Source organism: Camellia sinensis, chromosome 11 (genome assembly GCF_055761805.1).
Source record: "Camellia sinensis isolate YWXY chromosome 11, ASM5576180v1, whole genome shotgun sequence".
Classification (NCBI taxonomy): Eukaryota; Viridiplantae; Streptophyta; class Magnoliopsida; order Ericales; family Theaceae; genus Camellia; species Camellia sinensis.
In genome coordinates this window covers 96,205,594-96,232,674 of record NC_138971.1, presented here as the reverse complement: position 1 = coordinate 96,232,674, position 27,081 = coordinate 96,205,594, and the positions used below count along the sequence as shown (strand labels likewise).

Below are 27,081 nucleotides of genomic sequence, written 5' to 3'. Positions count from 1 at the left end.
TTAGCTAGAGAGCACGCAGCAGAATAGATTAAGCTAACCATCTACCAACAAGAAGATGAAGATACCACAGTAGTTCATCCACCTGAGGACACTTCGACGATCAAGTCAATCAACTTGTCTCTCAAAGATATTAAACAAGTACTAAACTTACAAAATAAAGCGTCTCAAATAAAATCATACCTTAGACCCACGGGGGTGCCTCACTTTTATAGTGATCAATGCCCAGCTTCCCCTAGAAGTCTCACTACGTCTATCACAACTCACACTATTCAGATTAAGATGAACTTCCTCAAGTATCCCATATTTATCCAAATAGGTAGCTTGATGTCATCTAGGACTCTTGTCCTCTATCCGAATATTTCAGATTCCGGCATAACCTCACCATATCTCGGCACCATGGTCCGCCTACGTAGCACCTCGGCTACGTGAACTACCCAAAAAATATGTCTCCACAGTTTCTTTTGTAGCACTTCCAGAGTCATTAACAATCAACCATGGTTTTACCACTAGCAACGCAATGCGTGATTGCATAATTCCACCACCAAAAAGCACAAAATGTGACTATATTTGGTTTGATTTGAAATTAGATTTAGTAATCAATACCCATGCCCCTAATCACCACATGAGAAGCAAAAAATTTTGTGAAATCATTTAACAACTCTTGATTGAACTCTTATTACCCATGAAAACCCCATAAATATTGAAACAATTGAAGGTGTATGAAAGAGAAAAGGGAAAAGGTTTGTGAAATTAAATAAAATGTAGGTATATTTTATTCATATTTCACCTACATTTTCTATTTCTTTTTTCAAATTCCTACTCAAATCTCTCAACCAAACGTAGCATAAGATCCATCTAAAATCTTCCCAGATTTGGTTTAAGCCCAAATCTATGGGGGTGTTTGTTTCAGCTTTTCAGAGCCAACTTATAGCCTTTAGCTTTGAAAAAGTTATTTTGGACTGTTTGGTTAAACTTATTTCAAACAACTTCTGATTCTAACAGCTTATTTTAACTTAAAAAAGCTGATTCTGAGAAGCTGCTCACCCCTTGCTTCCGATTATTAGCTTCTGCTGTGGACATATTAATTTATGGTTATACTCTTAAATTTTTTTATTTTTTATTTTTTTAAAAATAGAAAAAGACTCATATGGACTATAGATTATTATTATTATTTTTTATGAGAAATGTAGACAAACAAAAAATAAAAATTAATTGAAAAAACTATTTCACAGCTTATTTAACAAACACTACTCAGCAACTTAAATCTATAATCCAACAGCTACACCAAATAGATTAACAACATCTGATTAAAGTCATAATCTATAATCTGTTAAGTTATAATCTATAAGTTGTTTTAACAGTTACACCAAACGGGGCCTATGTGCGATGATGGAGGTAGCAGTGTGATGGGAGGTGCGATGGAGGTGAAAGTATGGTTGATTAGTTGCAATAGATGTAGATGGGAGGTTCGATGGAGGTGGAAGTATGGTTGATTAGTTGTAGTAGATGTAAAAAATGAGGAGGAGACCGTGGCAATGACTATTGTAGTGTGGTGTTGTGTAATGAAGGTGTTAGTAAATGAGGCGAAGGTAGAAGCGGAGACTTTGGTTGTTTTGGGATACCATGAGGTGGAGGTGGAGGTGGAGGAGGAGAGTAGCTGACAGTTGTGATGGGGTGCTATAGATGCGAATAATTGAGAGAGAAAGAGAGAGAGATAGAGAGAGAAGGATGATGGGTGTGATCAAGTATGGTAAGGAGCATGGTAGAATTGATATTGTGTGGCTTTGATGCAGTATATTGTTAATATGGTGAGATTTAGATTTGGTGTGGACAAATATAAGCTAGAATTTACATTAGGGGTGAAAGAACAACGGAGGTAGTGCCATGAACATATATATTTTTTTTTCCCTCTGGTTAAACAAAGGCTCTGTTCGGCAAGTGGGTTTTGGCTTATTTTTTGGCTAAAATTTACAAAAAAAATAAAATAGACTAAAATAGTATGTCACATCAAATTTATAATTATTTTACTTTTTCTCTCATAAACATTACATTCAACTACAAAAAAAAATCTAATCATCTTCTCAAATACAAAAATTTTAACTTGCTAAAATAGTCAAAAACTAAAATAACTTATTAAAATAGCAACTTCCCAAACACCCATTAAGTAACATACGAAAAGTGTAAATGGAGACCAATTTAAAAATATATGAAAATATTTAAAATTTAAGATTTGATTTGCTAAATTGTTTAAACCCTAAGATAGCGTTTGGTAGAGTTTTCTAAATATAATTTGAGAATATAGTTATATTTTGAATTTGTGAGTTTTGAAATTATGATTTGAGTGTAAAAAATTTGTTTGGTTATGAGTTTTGAATTAAGTTTGAAATAAATGATGTGACATATGATATTTAATTCAAAAACTTACAACTCATAAGCAAACACATAATTCAAAATCCTATTCAAAGCTTATAAAAAATTTTAAAATAATTTTGAAAATATTTTTTATTTAAAATATAAAAATAACAAGTGTCAAAAAAAAAAATCCAATCACTCTTTCGGTCAACAAGTTGGACGTCCGGGAGGACGACTGGATTAGCCAAATTTCTTGCTTGGAAAAGAGTTTTCAAAAATAGATGTGAAATTATAATTTGAAAATTTAAAATAAATACCACACTGAAATCAATGAATAAAAATATGTTTAGAGAATTTCTTCAAATAAAGCCTAATTTTTTTTTTTTTTTTATAAATTTCCCATAAAATTAAATAAAGACAATAAAATAAAGACATTCATTACATAACAAGATCTTCTCTGGCTGTCGAAACTTTGACCGTCGTAAGTGCGACGAGCATTGCCCCCCACCACTCCTACTCTCTCCTTCTACTATTTCTTTTTATTATTTATTATTTACTTTAATTCTCAACAGTATATACATATGGAGTCGTAGATTCAAAAAGCTATATATTTGCTTTTCGCAACGGAAAAAAATAATTGTTCACAACGGCTCCAGTTCAACCCATTTTTTCCTGTACGGTTCCAGATTCTTCCGAGGTATCTTCTTTGCTCTCTCTCACTCTCTCTCTCTCTCTCTGTTCTTTTTTTTTTTTTTTTTTGATTTTGTGTCTTTCTCCTTTCGTCTCAAAACTTGATTAATTGCTTGTATATCAATGTACGTAGAATCTCTCATTGATGTTCATTTTCAAAACTGATATGGGTCGAGAGTCTCTGATTAGGGTTTTTCAGGGCTTGAATTCTGAACTTGAATTTGCCTTTTCCTTTTCTCATATTTGTGTGTGTGTGTTTGCATATGTGTTGTCTTTCTTTAGATCTATTTGATTTAGAAATGTATTAGCTTATTATGTTACTAATAAAGTGATTTTGTTTGATTAGTGCTGAGATTCTCATTCTGCTCTTTTAATTGTGGTGCTGGCCATCTTCTTGCTCTATCACTGTTGATTCTTTATTTTTATTTTTATTTTTCAGTTCCTTTTCATTCCCTTTCCTTTTGTATCAATAAAGTTGATTCTGAAATTGTATACAAACAAAAGATTTCTTTTTTTTTTTTTTTCTTTTGGGTCTTGAAAGTTTGGTTTTCTGTGACTTGAAGTTGTGGTTGCTTTGATGAAGTTTGTCCAGTGAACGCTCTAGCATTTCAGCAATTTGGGTTTTTGGTTTAATATGAATTTCTGATGAATTTCAGATCTCCCCTTCCGGGGGCACACAAAACCCAGTTGGTTGCCTCACAGTTTTTATGTTAAACATTTGCACGATGAGATGTTATGTTCGATAATTGTGTTCTGTATATTCCTATATATTGACTGCAAAGCAATTGCCAACACTGTTGAGTTGTGAAGCTTTTTGGTCCTTGTGCGGGAACCCTGTACAAGGAAAGCACAGTTCATGGCGGGGATATGTTTGGAATATTACAAATCATTTGTGTCGGGAAGGTATTTGGGATTTTCAAATGATTGCAATGAAAATTTGTGTAACCATTGGCATTAATAAGATTGAGCAACAATCTTGCAAGCTACCTAGAAAGGACATGGGAGGGGAAGTGTCATGCATGACATGCAAAAGAGGCATTTGTTGTTTCTCAAAACGTCTAGAACATTTCAGGAAATAATAATTGTAATTATTTTGCAATGTTCGTATCTTTACCAATTTAGGAACATATGTCATAAAAATGAAATCAGACTTTATAAGGTAAAGGACAGGAAAATCAATGTTAAAGGACAGGAAAAGCAATATAAATTTGTTTTGTAGTGTTCATCATTTGTTTACGATCAATTCATTAGCATGTTAAAGGTGAAATTAGTCTGTGAGACGGCTAGCTAGTTGAGGTGTGGGAGAAAGGTAACTAGAGTACATGGTATTCATTGCATGTTTAGAAAATTCTGTGCATAAATGGTCAAAATTAAGTTTTGCATTCTTAATAAATGTTGATGGAAATTATACAAAAATGTAGTTACAAGCAGCAATGATGGACACTTCCCTACATGTGTCCGACACTCATCCAAACGTGTTCTATTTTTAAAAAAAAATTTAGACCTGGATGCTTGGAGGATGCATGTGGCCATCTCTTAGACACCCATAAAACTAATTATAAGTATGAGCAAAATAATTTAGGATAGCATGATAAAAGAGAAACAATTTAAATTTATAAGAATTAGTGTTATGTAGCATTACTTTATCATCTTTAAATGATATAGTATAGTCATACATATGGTGTACGATAAATATATGAAAGTATACGTTTTGTATGTGTCCTCCATGTGTCATGTTCTGCATATTTTGAAAATCGTCGCCTTGGTTTTTCGTGTCTTGTTTCCGTATTGTATCCATGTGTTGCGTGTCCGTGTTTGTATTTCTTAGATGTTATTTTATTATATTATTATTTTCTTGAATTTGTGGATATTTCCTATTTGCTGCTGCAGATGAATAGTTTTTCCATTTTGTTCTCATCTAATTTACAAATGAGTACTAAACTAATGTCATTTTAATGCAGTGTTTTGTTCTGGAAGGAATTAACTTCATTTTCTGAGTAATTAATTGTACAAACATGGATAAAGCATCGTCTGATTGTCCATACCCAGGATGTTTCTTCTGTGTCTTGAAGGAAGGAAACCCAAGTAAGCGCAGAGGAAGTATACTGAAATTCTTTCGGGAACTTCCTTCACAGGACGATGATGGACAGGTTCTCCCAATTAGCGGCCTTTGGAACACTGCCATGGCACATCCCAATGACCCCGAGTTCATCGAGCTCGGAATATTTGAATGCATGACAGCATTAATTTGGAAGGGCTTAAGGAATCGTCGTTGGCTTTCTCATGACCAAAATATATACATTCCCTATTATGCAGCACATATAATTGGATCCTACACTATGAACATGGAAGAATTTGCTGAGAGTGCAGTACATGCTGGGGTTATCCCACCCTTAGTTGAACTTTTAAGAGGGAGATTAACTTGGGTTGAACAGAGAGTGGCTGTGCGTGCTCTCGGCCATTTGGCTACATATGCCACCACTTTTCTTTCTGTAGCAAGTAATGGTGAGATTCTTGAGCTTTCCATTCAACTAGCGATGAATTCACTTGAAATTGTATACTCTCACTTTTACCAGTATGTTGATAGAAGGCCAAGTTATCATTGTGATCTACTTACGCGTGGAATGGGCGGTGTTGAAATGGAGTCGAGGAAGGCTGAGGAATGGGCTAGTCAGTTGCAATGTTGGTCCCTTCAACTTATTAATTGCTTCGCTTTCAAACCAGAATTTCTCTCTACCATATGCAAACCGGAATTTTTGATAAAACTTCCAGGCATGTGGGGTGGGCTTGTTAATGAAGCCTCACCAGCGGGTATTGGTTTATTACGAACAATTTGTCATCATAAGCTCGGTAGGGGACCCGTGGCTAGCTGTCCTGGTATTATTGAAGCTCTGTGTAATATTGCGTGCTCTTCAGATGATTGGCAATATATGGCTATTGACTGCCTTCTATGGTTGCTCCAAGATCCAATTTCCTGTCATAAGGTACTATTTGTTCAGTTCGATGATGCGTACTGCAGTCATGAGTTTTATTTATTTATTTATTTATTTTTATATATATTCCTGAAATTTATTACATTGGAATTCTTCGTAATGGGGATAGCTATGAAGCATTGATATTACTAAAAGGGAGTTGAAACCATATCATATCTGTATCGGATATCGATACTCCTCAGATAGTTGTGGATATGTATAAGAGATACTTCCTAAACGTATTACTTGATGTTAATTTTGAGAAGTATTGGATACTTTTCGGATACTCTAAGTCGTGCACCCAAACTATTATGAAATTAAAATTTCAATAATTTGTGCTTAGTATTAGAGTATAATTGTTAGAATAAACACAAGCATAGTTTTTCAATATTTTCTTGTTTCTTACGGAAGATGAAAATAGTGAAATTAAAATAGTACCCAAGTTTTTCAAATTTTATCCTCTGATAAAAAAGGTAAATAAACTATTTGCTCTTAAACTTATATCTAATTCCTAAAGAATGGTTCCTCAATATTCTTCGAGCTCATGTATAATGTAATACTAAAAATTATATATTTTTTCTCATCATGTCCTACCCATACCTGTATCTTATTCATAGTTGTCAAATCGGGATTCGTATCATGAATCGAAATGGCCTTGTACCGAATCACGAATCGAATCAAATCGTGAATCGTAAAGATTCAGTCACTTTTTCTAAATTACTTAAAAATATATATCTACACATTTAGATGTTAAATATATATCTTATGAATATAAAATATTTAGACTTAAATCAATGAAAATGTTATTTTGAATAATAATCACGTAGTTTAATAGGTAAGAAGTTAACAAAGGTTCCTATGTAAGATCACCATATTACATTTTTCCTTTTTTAGATATTTCTTATCAACCATTCTAAATAAAGATGTAATATCACCATCTTGCCTTTTTTCTTTTTTAGATATTTCTTATCAGCCATTCTTAATAAAGATAGTAACCAAATAGACAAATTATCAATTTCCAAAGTAACAATAATTAACAACAGTGTTAATATTTGGACAATAAGCATATATACTTTTCTAAGTAACAGTGAGTAAATAATAAGAAGGAATTATTTAGAATTTTTTATTTTAAAGTCTAAAACATTTTAAAAAGTATAACTAACCTCATGTAATATTCAATTTAATAAAATAGTAATAGATAATTTATAGTGTAATTTTAATCTTAAACATCTTTATAAGATAAATTATGATTTTTTAAAAGAAAAAAAATGAGAAGAAAGGTTAAAAATATGTTGGGTCTGATTGAATCTGATTGGATCCTATTGAATACTCCATGATCGCTAAAATAACAATAAATCATATGTATATGTTGGTTATTTTGGTATTAAACGCTATTAAAAGTTGTATTATGCCATTTTCACTAAAAAGATGGAGAAAAAAAGAGACGAAAATTTGTCGGACACAATAATTTCAAAAGTTGCATGAATCGTAAAAAGTGAATCGAATCGTGAATCGATTGTGAATCGTGCGATTCACTAGAGATTCACTTCCAAAATAGATTCACCAATAGATTCGTATCGATTTTACAAAAATTGCGAATCGAATCGTGAATCGTAAGATTCTGATAACAGAGATCTTATTGGTTTAGATTATGGCGAAGATTTTGTTGTGTCGCCATATCCGTATCATATGTTATCTATACCCATGTTTCATAGGTGAATAGGTAATAGGTTCACTTGATTGTTTATTGAAGATAGTGAACCTGCAGATTTGATTGTTTTGCCTGTCTTGATAACTCAAATTTAAAAACATTAAAGCTTTATAGTTGGAGATATCGCGTTAACGTGTAAATCTGATACTTGAATTGTCTGATGTATAGTTTCCTCAGGTCAGGGTATTAGTGGGGCTGTGAAAAAGTATTGAATCACTATGCGAGGCATGCTAATTCTACTGTATCAAGTAGTCAACACTAATTATACGGCTCTCATGGCGTCACTCTCCACTTATGAGTCATGTTTTTTACAATACTAGGGTACACCAAGAGTGTTAATTGAATCCTTCCCAAATTAGTGCTACAGTTTATGTGGGGGATGGATGTGCATATTTTATTGCACCATATGATTTCACAAAATTTTGGTAGACTAATGATCCTTTACAAACTTGTACTTGGTCTCTGAAAGTCGAAGGCGTTGAATATATAAAAATGTCAACATAAATGTGTAATTTTTTAAGTGAGTTTTCACATTTATCACTGACTTTAACTACGCCTATGAACGAAGTTAGATTTTGAAACATTTTTTATACATGGGGGACCAAATTAAAACACTTTATACATTGGGGACCAAATTGATATGATGTAAACATTGTGGATCAAATTGACGTGATTTAAACATTGGGACCAAAATGACACAAATCTCATATTTGGGAGACTAAAAATGTAATTAACCTTTTTTAAAATATAGGGAAACTGGAACAATTATACTGTGCCTATTTTTAAAAACTTTAAAAATATAGGGTATTTTTGCAATTATAAAAAATTCTAGTGGTTGGTTTTCGACCATTACAAAAGTACAAGTATTTTTGGATTTGATTTTTAATTGTTATATGTCATGTACTATTATAAATTACAAATATATTTTCTTATGGATGAACCGTAACTGTATCCTTTTTTGTTTTTTTTTTTTAAAAAAACATTTTGTCGTATTAGAATACCCATACCCGTATTTGTACCTGCACCCATGTTTTCTAACTGATATTTGCTTTAGCTAACTTTCCTAGTAATGGAAGGCTCATGGTTGTAATATAAGTTGAATGTATGTATGTACCCAACACCATTAAATACATTTCGACTTAGTTGAGTGCAGCTCATATTTGTCAAAGTCGAGCTGCATAATAAACTTGAGGTTAACATTCATCTGCCTTTCTTACATATTCTTGTCTAGCTAATTGTGGGCATTAAGTGCTATTTTGCTAGTTCAATAATATCCATAGGCCATACTTTCATTTTATAGATGCTCTGGCCATCTCATCTGTTTTGCCCCAGCCCTTTGCATATTATGATGTCATTTCTTTGTAACGATGTTGTCCTCATCCCAGTGTCATCTTGTTGTTATATAGTAGTTATAACCTTTTGCACTAATCGAAATATGGTAACCCCAGCTCATACCTTGAAGCACTCAGACAAAGTTCCAACCTTTGCGCGCTTGTTTTGTTATTTTATTTTCTGAGTTACTTCTTGCCATCTCTGTAAGTTTATGAATATTTCTGTATATTCGACTGAGTAATTGATACAAAGAGTACGTCACTTATATAGAATTCTAATCCCTAGCCTATAATCACTACCATTCCAAATTCCTAAAATACAATAATTCCTAAAAATATAGACAATATAGGCAAATATATTCTCACACCTCCGCTCAAACTCAAGGTGTTTTAGCGGAAAACACTAAGAGTTTGTGTTAAAATCCACCTACTCTCCACCTACTTCACCCACTTAAACCTACTCCACTAAACCTAACCAACTACACCACTTCCACCTCACCTACTCCACTAAACCTAACCCACTACACCACTACCACCTCCACTTCACCTACTCCTTACCTACTACACACTCAACCTCTTCTATATATAGGAATCATGAATCATTGTAATAAATATCAATATAAATCAATCAATAATACATTAATTTTTACATGGTATCAGAGCAAGGTTAAGAAGCTAGTAATTCTGCTTCACCGGCTTGCGGCAGCCTCGCCTTGGCCGCCCGCCGGACCTCCACACATTCCTTCACTCCGCTGCCACAAATTCCACATCTCTCTCTCAATTTCTTTTACACTCTCCTGGCATCAAACCAAGGAGACCCACGGCTCTCTCTCCCTTTCTCTAGATTTAGTATATACAGAGAGCTATGGAGTCTAAGCCAAGCTTACTGAGGAACATTCTGGTTCGACTCTTTGTCTTCGGTGTTCTCATCATCGCCGTCCGATTCGCCTACGTTGTCACCATCAGAGGCAAATCCTGCGATCTCGGAAGCTTCTGCTTCTTTTCCTCGCCGGAAAATCTCAACCTCATGATCGGCGTCCAAAATCGCAGGTCATCGGCGATCATTTCAAACGACGCCGCCCTGATTGCATCGTCAGCGACATGTTCCATCCCTGGACTGCCGACCTTGGTGCTCGCCTCGGCATTCCTAGGTTCTTGTTCTATGTTACAGAGACATTTGCTTTGCCGGGTCTCCCCGATGATAACATCATATTTACCAAGAGAAAAATCCCATACTGGTTTAAGGAGAAAGGAACTAGTTATGGACAAATAATTGACGAGGTCATGTTACTTTCCAACCCATGTGCACTTTTGTTTTTATTCTACTTTTTGACCTATCATTCCACCACCTTCCTCTTTTTTTCTAAATCATATTTTTATCACCGCCCACTCCATGATACCTATTTTTTATTATTATTATTATTCTTATTAAAACAAAAACAAAAAAACAAAAAAAAAAAAAAATACCAAACACCATTGCAAACCATTTACAAATTTGCACAACCAATCATATTTTATTTATCTCAGGGAACAACCCCGATCACACTTTTACACAAAAAAAAAAAAAAAAAAAAAAAAAAAAAAAAACAACCAAACAAACAAAACAACCACATCCACCGGCGGGATTTTTTTTTTCTTCTCTACTCTGCCGCTGGTCTTTTTTTCTTGCCTCCGTCCTGGACGGCCCTTGACGGTGTTGCCTCCGTGCTTCCTAGACCACCAAGCAAGTTGCCTCCTCTCTGCTCCTCCACTGCAGCATATGGCGGATCTCCAAATCGGAACATCACGGTGGCCTTCCGCTTCAGCTCCTTATTTTCCGCCTTTAGCACACTTAACTCTGCTCGCGCATCCTTATACATGCGTTGGAGCAGAGCCAGTTGGGCGTTTAACTGCTGCACCTCATTTGTCCTACTCTGCAGCCGGTTCGACAAATTTGTAACTGCAGTCATGGTTTCCACACATGACTTCAATGTATACTGATTGGCCTCCACATCCGACTGCACTGCCATTCTTTGCTCCACCGACCGCATCGGAAAGTTCAACGGAGCAAAACCAGAGGTGTTTGGTTGAAGTTCACTGGCCACCGCACCAGTTCTCTCTCTTGTTGACTCATTGAGGTCGGGAAAGAGAGTGAGCAGACCACGGGACGAAGAGGCCATATTCTGGGTAGCTGAACGGGAAGACGAGGCCATGTTATGGGTTGCTGAGTGTTTCAGAGAAGGGTTGGTTACAGAATGGCAACAGAGTGTTCCAGAATCTCTTTCTCAGAAACGGAAGAGTTTTTTTCAAAGGATTTTCGGCGGTTTCAGACTGGTTTGCACAGCCTCCGCCTCAACCTTGGTTAAATAGCCGAGGCAGACACGCGCATCATGCGCCTCTCGGCGCTCGCCGACAACATGGGCACTCCTTTTGATAGGCACGCCTTTTGATGGCACGCCTTTTTATGAATTGGGCACGCCTTTTGATGGCACGCCTTTTGATAGATTGGGCACACCTTTTGAGGGTGCAACTTTTTATGGGTCCGACAAGACTCTGTAAACTGTCCCGACATTGATTCCGGTTAGCTCCTTCATGGGTCCAACAAGACTCTGTAAACTGTCCCGACATTGATTCCGGTTAGCTCCTTCATGGGTCCGACAAGACTCTGTAAACTGTCCCGACATTGATTCCGGTTAGTTTCTACAAGGGTCCAGCAAGACTCCGTAAACTGTCACCACAACTGTCACAACATTGTCTGCTACAACGGTCCGACATGACCCCATAAACTGTCTTTTACATCGGTCTAACACCGCCATCCAGTGTCCTCTACACCGTTATGACACCACCATACAGTGTCCTCTACATGGTTATGACACCCCCATACAGTGTCCTCTACAACGTTATGACACCACCATCCAGTGTCTTCACCAATGGTCTGACACGACCATACAGTGTCTCTTATCCTCTTTTATTTTTATGTATTTTCTTGTTTTGTTACTCTCTCCAAACTCAAGTTGGTTAGTTCCTATCCCCCTTGAGTTTGCGGGGGGCTGTTAAAATCCACCTACTCTCCACCTACTTCACCCACTTAAACCTACTCCACTAAACCTAACCCACTACACCACTACCACCTCACCTACTCCACTAAACCTAACCCACTACACCACTACCACCTCCACTTCACCTACTCCTTACCTACTACACACTCAACCTCTTCTATATATAGGAATCATGAATCATTGTAATAAATATCAATATAAATCAATCAATAATACATTAATTTTTACAGTTTGTCAAGAAGAAACCGAAACCGAGCAGTGGTGTGAGTCTTGGTAAAGCAGTCAGCAAGTTGCAGAGTCGAAGTGACAAACGGAAGCAAGATAGAGCTAGACTGTAAATATTGGAGGACGAAGTGACAATCAATCTCATTGTGCTTCATCCGTTTATGAAAGACAGTGTTATGGACAATCTGAATAGCACGTCGGTTGTCACAATAGAGAGAGGTCGGAGAAGACTGAGAGACTCCCAATTCAAATAAGAGACTACGAAGCCAGATAATTTCAACAGTAACATGAGCCATAGCACGATACTCAGCTTTGGCAGTAGAATAGGCAACAACAGGTTGTTTCTTGCTTTTCCAAAAAATCAGGGAATCACCAAGAAACATAAAGAAATCAAAAGTGGACTTGCAATCATTAACATCACTAACCCAATCAGCATCAACATAGGTAGAAAAAGATAAGAGCAAGTCTTGAAAGATAGTATTGCGAAGATAGCAAAGAATTCGAATCAAAGCATCCTAATGTGTAGAGCGAGGAGCAGAAACAAATTGTGACTTACCACATGGACAGCATAGGTAAGATCAGGGCGAGTAATTGTCAAATAGACTAAGCAACTCACAAGTTCTCGATATAAAGTAGGATCTTCCAGAGGAACACCATCAATAGTGTTGAGCTTCACATTAAGCTCAATGGGGGAATCAGAAAGCTTAGTGTCAGTAAGACCGGCATGAATCACGATGAATAACCTCGTTGGCGTACTTGGCCTAAGATAGAAAGTAGCCTTTGGGAGAAGAAACTACCTCAATACCAAGAAAATACTGCAATGGGCCCAAATCCTTCATTTTGAAGGTGCAGAAGAGATGTTACTTAACCTCAGAGATAGCAGAAAAGTCAGAACTAATGATGATCATATCATCTACGTACAGTAAGAGGGCAACAAAACTAGTAGAGGTGTGGAGGAGAAACAAGGCAGAGTCGTGGGCACAATGATGAAATCCAAGCTCAGTAACAGCAGTTTGAAAGCGATCATACCAAACACGAGGAGATTGTTTCAAACCATACAAAGCACGTCGAAGTCGACAAACTTGTCCAAAGGAATGCGGAAGGCCAGAGGGGAGGACACATGTAAACCTCCTCAGTGAGATAGCCATTAAGAAAAGCATTCTTAACTTTCATTTGATAAAGAGGCCAATGACGAACAGCGGTGACAGATATCAAAGTGTAGACAGTAGTCATCTTAGTGACAAGGGCAAAAGTCTCCTCATAATCAATACCATACTCTTGGGAGAAACCTTTAACAACTGGGCGAGCTTTGTAGCGCTCGAGAGAACTATCAGAAATAGTCTCGACTTTATAGACCTATTTGCAACCAACCAAATTCTTACCAACAAATAAAAGTACCAGCTCCCAAGTAGTAGTTTTCTGTAATGCAGACAGCTCGTCCTCCATAGCTTGAATCTAATTCTTGATAGGCCTCCTTGTAAGACTGGGATTTTAAAAAAGAGTGAATAGCAGACAAAAAGATGCAATAGGAAGGAGAAAAACATGTCTTAGCAAAACCAAATTTAACTACCTGTTTACGGTTGCAAAGGGGATGTTGATAATCGGCAAGAGGGGATCAGCAGCAGGGGTAGAGACAACCGGTAGAGGGAGCACCTAGCGACAAGAATAGACTAATAATGGAGGAGACGAAGGAAGGAACAAGAGGGGGTAAAGGAGGAGAAGAGGGAATAGACTAATGGGGTTCAGTAGGAAGGCACTCAACATGAGGGGTGGTAGGAGGAGAAGAAGAAGGAATAAGCTCAAGGGGAACAACAGAGATGTACTCACCAGGAGGGACATCAGAGGGAAATAGATCAATGCGAACCAAATCCTCTTTGAAAACTACAGCAGTGATAGGAAGAAGATGAAAGTAAGATAAATGTTCAATAAAGGCAACATGGCGGGAGACATAAAGGTGACGAGAAACGGGATCGTAATAGCGATAGCCTTTTTGAGTAAGACTGTAACCCAAAAAGACACACATGACAGATTGGGCACTAAGTTTGGTCCTATCCTTTGGAGAAGTAGTACAAAACAAGCAAATCTAAAAACACGAAGGAGAGAATAATTGGGAAGTTGAGAAAACAAAGCCTCATAAAGGGACTGACCAGAGAGAAGTTGAGTAGGCATACAGTTGAGAAGAAAAGCAATAGTAAGAACTGTTTCACCCCAAAACGGGCCGGAACAGAGGCAGAGAGAAGAAGAGACCTAGTAGTTTCAAGGAGATAATAGTGTTTACACTCAACTCGACCATTTTGAACGGGCGTATCAGTACAAGACGTTTGGTGAATGGTACCCATGGTGGCCAAATACTCATAGAACTCAGTTTTAAAATATTCCCTACCCAAGTCAAAACGTAACAATTTAATAGTAGTCTCAAACTGTGTAGTGACTATAGACTAAAAAGCACGATATATCTAGTAGAAGTCAGATTTATGAGTCATAAGGTAAACCCAAGTATAGCGAGTGCAATCATCCATAAAAGAAATATAGTATGCAAAAGCCCCTTTTAGTGAGAACAAGAGAAGATCCCCAAACATCAGTATGCACAAGAAAATCGGGTAACAAAAATAGAAATACTTTTATTAAATGGTAAAGCTGTCATTTTGGCAAGTTTACACCCCCAACTTTTAACAATTTGACGAGGAGAAACTTTACCTAATAAGCCTGACTAAGCTAACGACCGTAAACGGTCAACACACAAATGACCTAATCTAGAATGCCATAAATAAAAAAGGCTCGACTGAGAATCTAACTGAAATGATGAAAAAGCAACTAGAGAGGGGGACAGAGGAAGGTGCAAACTTTCCACCACATAGAGATCTCCAACTCTACAACCGGTCCCAATCTACTTCTTGAACTGTCGATCCTGCACATAACAGACAGAAAAAGAAAAGATAACATCATAACTAGAAGCATCAAGTTGACTAATAAAGAGTAAACTAACAAATAACTGAGGAACATAAAGGATAAATGGTATAGTGACAGTAAACATAGTAGATGGTAGAACATACCTAACAGATAGGACAAACGTACCAAATCCATTGGCAGTGTTAACAGTAACAGTTATGGAGTAAGGAGAGATGGAGAGTTATATGATGAGAAGTACCACAGTAAAAAATCCAAACTGAATGAGAAATACTTGAAAAAGAACCAAGTAAACCTGAATGAAGAGAGGTGATGGCGGAAGCAAATGAGAATGGTTGGGCAGTAGACAAGATATGCTGAAGCTGAGCAATCTGAGCACTCAAGGAAGTCAAATCAGGATCTAGAGCCAGAGCAGATGCAGTATAAGCGGCTGGAGGGCTAAAAGGATTCTGAGTAGGAGCTCGAAACTAGGACTAAGACTGCTGAGAAGTCGCACGACCCTTCTTTGGACTTTTATACTTCCAATGGTCGTTCTGATGGCAGAAAACACACTCATCTGAAGCCAAGGACCCTTTCTTAGGTTTGGCGGAGGCCTGAAGAAGTGCGGTTGATAGCAACGGAGGTTTGGTAGGAGCCAAGAAAACAGATGGAGGCAAAGTATGACTAGCCATCTTAAGACAGGTTTCCTCAAAAAGGAGTTCACGAACAATAGCATCCACAGAGGAAAGAGGAGACTAGTGAAGGATGCCACCACGGATAGCCTTATATGGAGAGAAGAGAGCCGTTCAAAATTGCACCAAACGACCCTCTTCCCAAAATTGCAAATAGACATCTAGTACCTTAAGACTAGACGGTTCCATGAGAGCAAGTTAATCCCAAAGTCCCTGTTAGAAAAAATAGTACCAAACTATAAGGAAAATATAAATTAAAAATATATAAATGCTTTTTAGGCAAAACCAAAAACTGAAATATATCAACATAATAACGTGATAAAACTTACAGTACATAAAAGGATAAAACCTGATCGAGTCGAGTGTGTGATACTCTTTCCTTAAGACAGATTCGTCCTCCCACCGGTGCTTAGGATTCACTGGACGTCTATCTCCCAGGATACAACGATCAATGTCTTGCACTAGCAGCACTACTATTGCAAACCTAGCGAACTTTGCTGTGCATGAACTCTATTTATAGGAAAATGAGACTCAGAAAATATGAAGAATAATGCAAAGTGAAGAAGAAAATGACAATTCACTGACCAAATTGAAGTGAGGGAGATGGAATATATAGACTTCTATGTGACTCTTCAGAAAGGTTGTGAGCCTTTAAAAGGACACACCCTTCCATCTCAAGAGACACAACCATTGGAGTAAATTTAAATTCAAATTTTTTCAACAATCCCCCACATGAATGAAATTTACGGAAAGGACATGCAACAACATGCAGACAAAGAGAGAGTACATTAAGGAAATACCCTGCATCGGGATAGGTAGCTTTCGGTTTTGAACCTTCCCTAGTGAAAGCCTATCGGACTTACTAGCTAATCAGTGGACGTGATGCCTTGAACTGTTCAGCCGTTTGTGTAAGCCAAGACAATAGAATTCACACAGAATATCTCCAAACACAGTTTAGTTCTCACGATTGTGCCCATTTTGGCCTTGGGCAAGTCCTGATGTTTCATGAGTGCTTTAGAAAATTTAGCCTTATCAATTCTCATAGAAGCGGCCCCTTCATACTCATATAGGTGATCCTTATTTCGAGTCTCTTAAATACTCCTCTTGAAAGAGACCCCTCTAGGGTTTTCAAGATATAAGTGATCATTAAAAGCATAGCTTACCCTAAGTCCCCTACATACAACACATGTTGCAAATATCACTCTCATCATAGGAATGGATAGAAGTTAGACTCCTTTAGTGATTTCTGGCGAGCCACACATAACTTAGTTGTCCCTTTGAACTTAGTTCTTGGGATCTCCAGTCATCTAAGTAGGGTTACCATTATAATGACTCTGATGTAATAGGCTTTAATCACATTCCCCTCGATAAACTTTCGCTCATTTGCTTTTTAGTCAAACTTTTGTTTAGCGGCTGCTATTTTTCCGTTTGACCTTCTCAGTTATATATCATTGAGTGGTTCGTGGATCCACTATATTATCCTTGGACAATATGCACAACTAAAAGCAAATGTCTTACGGTATTAAGTCTTTGATTATATCGAGACTTACCGTTACTCTATGTCACTTCTATTTTCAAATTTAAATATTAAACATAGAGGTGTTCCTTAGGAGTAAATGAAACCATATTTGCTTCTACTCCAACTTTGACCTATAAAAAGAATTGAGATTCTTTGTGGACCTACAATCGGAACCGTTACTTAGGTAAAATTTTCCAAGCACCCGACATTTTAAGCATTCCAAGGAAACTTAATTTCTCTTGCTGGTGTATAATTACACACAAATATTAATACACCCCCACAATTCTGAGATAAATCAAAACATATCATTAATTGGCGTACTTGAACTAAATAACAAGATGTAAATTGCTTTGTGAATATAATCACAATACCAATTTGTCTAAAATACAATTAAACTTCATAACTTGCTTTTGCAGTACAAAGAAGAAATGACTAATACCGGTTGTGGCCACAACACTTTGTCAAATGATATTTCTTTAGCCATAATTAATTTCTTTTTGTTTACTGCAATCCTTAATTCCAATCTCAACATGGAATATAAATATCACTGTATAAATACATTTACATCTTATTTGTCTTATCCAGTATTGTTGACTATGTCGACAATTACCAAAGTGGCTTTCACCCATGAAATATATATATATATATATATATATTTAACTCATATAATATTTCATTACAGAGTTATCAGTCACCATACCAATTTTAGTCATTATTCCAAAGAATAATTAGAATTCCTTAGTCATTATTCCAAAGAATAATTAGAATTCCTCTTATGTCAAAACACATAAGTTCACATTTTTATCAATACTTTAATAAATAATTGACATCCATTTATAATACACCACATACCAAATTGATATTAATGACATCATAAATTGTCAACTCTACAACATATGTAGACATGGACAAGATTAACAAATCAAACATAATCATAATTGTCTAATTAATCTCTCTTCCCCCCATTGGTGATAATACATAAATTAGCACAAGCAACATGATTTATTTCTAGACAAGTGTTACTGACACAAATAATAACTCATTCAAAAATATTTGGGACAAAAATGGAATTATGTCTTCTAATTCAAAAGATAAACTTCCACATTAAGAACATGATTCATGGTTAAACCAAGTCTTCCACACAAGTGAAATAAAGACAGAAGACATCCTATCTCACAAAAATTCAAAGTTACTTTTAAAATAACTTTCAATTGATTATTAACAAATAATAATCAACACAAAAGATTCCTCAATCTATTTTCAATTTAAATGGAACAACACCAATATTTAAAATAGCATGTTTAAATTTTTCAGTGTTAATGATTACTTATATAATATTTCAAAAGAAATCCATTGGTAGTAGCACCACCACAATTTAATTAAAAGTTCACAAACTTTTAAATAAACTCTAATTAAATCCCATATATAGCACTGAAATTAAATCAATCAAAAATAACACATATCACACAATATTTAAAAATAAAATAAAATATGGCAACATGATGGCATAAAATTCATTCCAAATTAACACACCCTCAGGTAAATGACATCAATAAACCATGCACTTGGTTTTAAATTACATTCATAAATTTTTCCCAAGTATATAACATATACTTTATATTTTCTCAAGTTTCAAGAATTCACAAACCAAAAATCATACCAGATTTTAGTAATTAAAATCATATTTTGATTTTAAAACACATTCTTAAAAACTTTCACAAAATATTTGTCAAATATTTGTACCTTTCTGTAAGAGGAACTTGAGATATTAATTTATAAACAAATTTACAAAATTGAAATTCTAACAATTAAAAAATTTAAATCCATAGTATTTCTCAAATAAAAATTAATCATGTCATACCCAATGAGAACATTTATTTAAATAAGCAGACACAAGTATATATCTGAATCAAAGTGGTGTATATATATTCTTCTTCATGATTAACACAAAGGGTAGAAAAGTAGCATGCATGCTACGTGTAACATATTTTTTTTTTTTTTTCCTTTTTTTTTTTTAAAAAAAAATAACCAACCCATCTAGATGGCCATTTGATATCACTCTTCACAAATGTGACTTCGTAGGTAAAGGCCACAAGTTCATTTTTCCTTAACAGCCATAGCCACTGAACCCGATTCACACTTAAACGCAGAGGGTATTTATCATACAGTTTCAAGTTCTTCAAAGATTCAATATTGTGCTGGAAACTACAAGGGATCATTTGTTACTATGACAACATTTATAAAAACTGTATTTCCAAACCGAATCGAACCGTGCCTTTGTTCGATTTGGTTCCAAGATTTTGGTGGTTTGATTGGGTTTCAAATTTCATAGAATTTCAAAATCGAACCAAACTGAAGCCTGCTCACTCCTACCATATATAAGGAACAATAACATGACTGAATAACACCCAAAAGAGTTTGCTATATGAAAGAACACACCCATTAGTCTGAATTTTCAGAATTTGAAAATTCTGAAAACATGTCTTTCAACTTGAAAAGGTGCCTATATAATTAGAATTTCTATTAGTAACTGCCTGCAACTATTAGTAATAACCACATAAAGAGTGATAATCCAGTGTAACCCGTCTCCAATGAAATCACCATATGATCTTGATCATATATAAAACCTAATATCCTCATTCATACAGGAAGGAAATGAAATCCTCTCTTCATTTTTGGAAAATTAAACAAACAAACAGTAACAATGAATATACTGCTGGAATTCCCAGGAAATTCTCCTTTGTTTGGGTTGTGTTTCTATTTACACTAATCAAAATTTTATATTTTCCCAAAAAACGAATCTGTCTTAAGATTGTTAGAAAAAATAGTACCAAACTATAAGGAAAATATAAATTAAAAATATATAAATGCTTTTTAGGCAAAACCAAAAACTGAAATATATCAACATAATAACGTGATAAAACTTACAGTACATAAAAGGATAAAACCTGATCGAGTCGAGTGTGTGATACTCTTTCCTTAAGACAGATTCGTCCTCCCACCGGTGCTTAGGATTCACTGGACGTCTATCTCCCAGGATACAACGATCAATGTCTTGCACTAGCAGCACTACTATTGCAAACCTAGCGAACTTTGCTGTGCATGAACTCTATTTATAGGAAAATGAGACTCAGAAAATATGAAGAATAATGCAAAGTGAAGAAGAAAATGACAATTCACTGACCAAATTGAAGTGAGGGAGATGGAATATATAGACTTCTATGTGACTCTTCAGAAAGGTTGTGAGCCTTTAAAAGGACACACCCTTCCATCTCAAGAGACACAACCATTGGAGTAAATTTAAATTCAAATTTTTTCAACAGTCCCATCATCTCAATGTAGAAATTCTGAATAGACCAATCTCGTTTAGTACCTTAAGACTAGACGGTTCCGTAAGAGCAAGCTGATCCCAAAGTCCTGTCATCTCAATGTAGAAATCCTGAATAGACCAATCTCCTTGACGAGCATTCTAAATAGCTGTTTTCAACTCATAAAGTTTGGCAAAGTTGGACTGCTAATAATAAACCTCCTGTAAATAGTCTCAAACCTCCTTGGCAGTAGTATATTTGGAGAACATCATCCCCATATGCAGCATTATGAAACCAAGTCAAACTTGAGCATTATCACAATCCCAAGTGTCACGGGCAGCCTGATAACCATCCTTTTTTGGATTCGATGGACGAGAAACAAAACCAGAAACATATCTCCATTTTTTTCAACCAAGCAAAAAAAATTTCATAGCAATGGACCAATAAGCATAATTGGCTCCAGTAAGTTTGCAAGTTATAGATTGAATTTTGTCGTCTGACATGGTGACAATATTATGAAAAATTATGAAGGGCCTAAATGAAGTGTATTAGAACCAGAGTTTTAACCCAATCATCCGCAAATATCAATCAGAGAGAGAACATGAAGCCGAGACGAGAGAGAAGATCGCGAACCAGGAAAGGGCTTGATGTCGCAATGCTAAACCAAAGGGAGAGCAAGCTTGAGCAGGGGATGTCGTGACCCAGAGCAGAGGGTCGCGACTTCAAACCAGAGATCAGAAGGATGTCGCGACTTCAAAGAACCACAGAGAAGGCCTTCACGACACAGGGAGGACTTCGGCCAACGAGTTCGAATGAAACCCTAGCTCTGATACCATGTAAGTTTCTGAATATTTCTGTATATTCGATTGAATAATTGACGCAGAGTACATCACTTATAGAAAACTTTAATCCCTAAGCCTAAAAAGGAAATACCAATTACACAGAATATTTACATAATCACTACCATTCCAAATTTCTAAAATACAATAATTCCTAAAAATGTAAACAATATAGGCAAATATATTCTCACAATCTCTACCTTCTTGTTGTGGATATAATTAAAAATGAAGGAGTATGAGATTTTACAATTGAAAATGGTACACTTAGACATCGAGGGGCCATTAAACTTTATTGAAATGCAGCTATCAATTCACAGTCCAGAAGTGCTGAGGCAAAATTTTGCGATCCTTGCTTGTTTTAATTGTGTGGGTGATTTCTTTTTTGTCTCCCTTTTCATGGTTTTAATTGAAACAAAAGTGAGGAAGGTTATAGACTAGGGAGTCATCTGGGCCAGCCCATCCCTCGATGAGGCCTAAGGTGAAATCTCAATTAGAGGCTTTCTAATGTTTAAATATTAATTTAAATAATATTTATTAATTTTTTACATTGTGAATTATTTTATGTTAAATTTATATTCTTCTTAATTCTTGTAAACTAAAGTTTTTGCGCTTTATTAATAAATGCACTTGGGACGCATTCACTTGTACCTAGATGTGAGAAAATACGGTTAGAAATAGGATTATATGTAGCATTTTCTTTCTTTTTTTTAGTTGGGCGTTTGAATTTGAAGTTTCGTCTGTTAGTCTCTTAGATAAGAAGGTTTTTTGTTTACTCAAAGATGAATTTTTCTGGGGGCCTTCTTGATAAAGAGGGTTTTCTTCAATCTTTACAATAGAGGAGGGCTTTGCAAAGGGGTTTTTTGCCTGTCATAGATTTTTTTTTTTTTCTGGGCTTTTTTGGGCAAAGGGAGTATCTTTTTGGTTGGGCCTTTATAAAATAAGTTTTTTTTTTTTTTAAATAATTATTTTCAATTATTTCCGGTACTCTATCAAAGCCTAAAGCCATTACTTGAATCGCTTAGGCCTGGAGCAGGTTGTCGTTGGAACAAGACTCTGTAATGGTCTCAGGAGGTTGCATGTTATAAACTATCTTTGATTTCATAGTCAGCCGATGACTAATTTATCACTTCATTACTAATAATATATGTTCTGGAACTTGATTTGTTGTGCAGGTAATTGATAAGGCAGTACCTGCACTTGTGGACCTTGCAGAGATCTCAACCTTGGGGGATAACAAAAAGGTTGGGGATTCCATTGTTAATGTTCTTCAGGAATGTATCCAAGGAACAGGACATAACTCTCTCAGTAGCCACACAAAAGAACAGATTGAGGAAATCTTGCATTCTAGACAAAGGTTAAAATGGGAAAAGAACATTCCAAAAGAAGATCTCCATATCAAACAGGCAGCATCACTAGTGGTAAAGCTCGAAGGAAATTCCTTGTTCTCATCTGGAAATATATCTGGAGCAGCATCAAAGTACTCTGAAGCATTGACATTGTGTCCAATGCGATCCAAGAAAGAGAGAGTTGTGTTGTACAGTAATCGAGCTCAGTGTCATCTTTTATTGCAACAACCCTTGGCTGCCATAAGCGATGCTACACGTGCACTTTGTCTTCATAACCCTGTCAATCGTCATGCTAAAAGCCTTTGGAGAAGAGCTCAGGCTTATGACATGCTTGGATTAGCTAAAGAAAGCTTGTTAGATGCTATTCTTTTCATAAATGAGTGCTCTCAATCAGCCGATCCTGACCTCTCATTGAGGCAAAACAAGGTCCCCGACTATGCTGAGCGTTTAGTCAAGAAGCAGATGCGTGCGGCTTGGTTATTTAGAGAGGCCGCCATTAAACATGGGGGTGTTCACTGTGAAGGCAATGCTGGCAACATCTATGGCCAAGAGACTGATGATTCTGAATGGGAGACGGCAAGTGAAAGTGATATGGGGAATGATGGAAGGGATGAAATGGGCAATGATGATTGTGATTGGAAGAATGAGGATGAAAGAATAGACAAGTTTGATAAACCTTCTATAAAAGGTATGGTGACAAAACTTTCTAAATCCTTAGTCCAATTAGTGTAGTTTGTGAATCTGCATCTATTGACAACAATTTTCAATCCTGTCTGTATATAAATTATTTCCAACCTAGGATATTTTCTTGATTGACAATAAACCTTATTGGATGATCAATAATATTATTTGCCATTCAAGCTGAATTATATAATTACTACAAATATAGTTTTAGATTAGATGCTTTCAATCTACTGGTCATGTTAGATTTTTACACATATTTTTCCTTATCTTTCATGTTGGATGATTCTGTGTATTGCTTAGGATAGCAACAATTGACTATAATGGTCCAAACCTAAGTAGCACTGACACTCCAATATGGGTGTCGTGTCTATGTCTAACACGGTGGGGACACATGTGTCCACGTGTCCAACATGCCATTTTTAAATTATTGTTTTTGTCGTGGGACACGCATATCCTATGTTTGGATACACCTGTGGACATCTTTGTAGGTATTTTTTTTTTTTTTTTCTTTTTTTAGAAAGTTGATTTGGAATCAAAGTAAAACATATGGAAATAAAGAGGGAAAAGTAAAAAAATAAATAAATAAAATACACCCACATATACATTGATGCCTCTTATATCTATATATTCTAAATTAATATTCATATACATAATAAATCTGTATCCTTTCCGTGTCCGTATCTATGTCTATACTTCTTAAGTCCAAATTGTATTATTATTAAGTTATCCTCCCAATTCTAAGAGCTTTTACAGAGAAATTTTATGTTTGTGTATACCCATTAATTCAACTTCCTTTGTTGCATATGTGCTGTCATCCTTGAGTCTTCGCAAGTTGGGAGTAAAACTCTAGTTTGATTTGCAACCTGAGCAGCCATTAAATGCACTGTCAGTGGGTTTCATGCTTTTATTTGTTGTGGTGGGGCAGTTTTTGTTTATGGAGTTATGCTTTTCATTTCTCTTGCAGTTGCATGGGAGTGTTGTTGCAGTCTTGCACCCAGATCCATGTTATGTGCCTATATTATTTTACCTACAGTCTTATTATGGAAGACAGTTTTTGCCATTGGTAGAACACAGTTAGGTCTGGTATTAAGTAGTTCATCCAATAGACGAGACGGAACATGAAAAGAGTGAAATAACCCCATGGGATTGGCCTAGCGTTAAAGACATAAGGATAAGATCTAAGATCTCGAGTTCGAGTCTCCCAAGGGGTCATTGGAGCCTCCAAGGATTAGTTCTCAATTATCTAGATATTAGGTCCAATTGGGCTAGTCAAGGCGGGAGATACCCTGGATTATCAAAAAAAAAAGAACAAAAAAAAGCATGAAAAATGATGAAATACTGTATTAGACATTTCCACTTGTCTCTGCATATATTCCTGCTTCTTCTTCTTTCTTTTTTTTGTTATTTTTTATTATGACGTTATATAATCCGTTCGCTTTGTTTTTTCATCATGCGCTATAGTCTCTTAACTGAATTTTTTTCCACAGATTTCAAATATGAGTTATTGCTCTTTATGGTTCCATTGATTATCTGCTACCGTTCTTTACCCCACTTTTTCTTTAAAATCAGTACCAATGTTGCTCGTTTTTAATGTGTTCGTTCATAGTTTATTGATGTCCTTAATGTTTTTGGAATTTTGAGTTTACACAGACATGAAGCATGGATATAATGTGCAGCTTGTGGAGGATGAGCCGTGAATTTTGGATGATTGCATATGTCTTTAATGTGCAAGCATGCTCCAACATGGAGGATTTTGATCAATGAACAAAGCAACTATGGATTGTGTGATATTCGGTTGGTTTGGTATCTTTCAGTTCCCAGCAGCCAATATTGTCTTGTTTAGTCTTGCTTGTGGCAAAAGAGTTTTTTCTTGGTTATGTTTAAACTTGTTTTGTATTCCCAATTTTTTCATGTTAAACTAGCTGACAAATAATAGGAGAAAAGAAAAGATAGAGTTTAGAGGTTGTGAAGTTTTAAATTTTGTTTTTCATTTGAGTGATTCAAGGGGCTTGTGTACATATAAACCTTCCGGGGGGGGATTTTGATTGAATGTATGAATGATAATTATGATTTTCTTATATTATTGACCATGTCATTGCAGTGCTGATTGTTGCATAGAAACTAACACATTATCTTGCTCATCGGATGTTGCAGAGAAACTAATAATCTATAGATACTCAACACCTTATCTTGCTCATCGGATATCATTGAGAAATAAAGAGGAAGAAGTGTTATCGAACGATTTCCTGCAATTATTCCCTGTAGGGAATGAGTAAAAGAATCAAGCTACAAGTCTCCGTTTATACGAAATCCACTGGGTTTTTGGTTTTTTCTTTCAGTTTCTTTGCTAGGCAGAGCTAAGTATTTTACTTTGTAGTTATTTAAATACATATGAATTAAGCACTACAACTCTACCTGTCATCCAATCTTTCAAAAACACCTTCCTCCACCTTCTTTTATGCTGTGTTTAGTTGAGGGACTTGAGGAGGGATTCACATACCTTTTTCTTTTTCCTTTCCGAATTCCTCCTCAAATCCCCCAATCAAACACAGCATTAGTGGATGAGATGATCTCTTACTAGGCTTGATACTTAAGTTCGAGTCTTATAACAAGTGTAGTTTCCCTTCTCTTATTTTCATCATAAATTCCAAATTAAAATAGCCTTTAGAACAATCTAATGTGACTCTTTTGATTTCTAAAGAAGATAAGTGAGTACAAAATATGTGAAATTTCTGTGCTGCACATTAGATTGTGCAATAAAACATCTGACGGTCTCAATTTAGAGCACTAAATTTGAAACTCTAAAAGCACCACTAATGAGTTAGCAAATGCAAGAAAGAAAAAATAAATAAAAAATGAGTGAGACTACTAAAAAGAGGAGCGCTAATAGCTCTAAAGTGGTATGAGTTTCACATTATGGGATGTTTTGCTCTTGTGTCTTTTTTTCTTTTTCTTTTTTTTTTTGAATTTTCACATCATTAGTGGTCAATTAGTGCTCCTAATTAGTGGGATGAATCATTGTTGAAAAAAAATATATCAAAGGCCAAACTATCACTGGGATCCACGTAATGCCATGTCATTAGTGGTGTGAAGCATTTTTCAAAATCTAATTTCATGTGAGACATTCTGTTTGAAGGAATTTTAAGTTATATGATCAAATTTACAGTTGGATCATCTATTTCACTATATGCTGGCACTAAACAAGAGATTGATGTGCCAAAAGCAGCCCAATTGAATGAGGTGTTGTTCCACATTACTCTCTACAGTTGCTTCAAGAGAATGATGTGTCAAAAATCTGTTGAATTAGTTGCTCCACATAATTCTCACTTTTTTTTTTTTTTTTTGTTCACTTGTTTTTTTGAAAGTCGAATGACTAAAAATCATGTGATTTTTTGTACATTGTAAGTGACAAAAAGACGTGATGGCTATATGCTACTGGACTAATGGACATCAATAATATTACATATTTAGAAAAATTACTCAGTAAA

At 35.7% G+C, this 27,081-nt stretch overlaps 1 protein-coding gene across 1 annotated transcript; it reads left to right on the top strand.

Moving 5' to 3' along the window:
• Positions 1-2,774: 2,774 nt before the first annotated feature.
• LOC114281279 (uncharacterized) lies at positions 2,775-25,671 on the top strand. The gene is made up of 4 exons (XM_028223723.2): positions 2,775-3,049; positions 5,004-6,026; positions 22,736-23,597; positions 25,244-25,671. The coding sequence occupies exons 2-4, from the start codon at positions 5,058-5,060 to the stop codon at positions 25,288-25,290; spliced, it is 1,878 nt and encodes a 625-aa protein (XP_028079524.2). The 5' UTR covers positions 2,775-3,049; positions 5,004-5,057; the 3' UTR covers positions 25,291-25,671.
• The last annotated feature ends 1,410 nt before the right edge of the window (positions 25,672-27,081 follow it).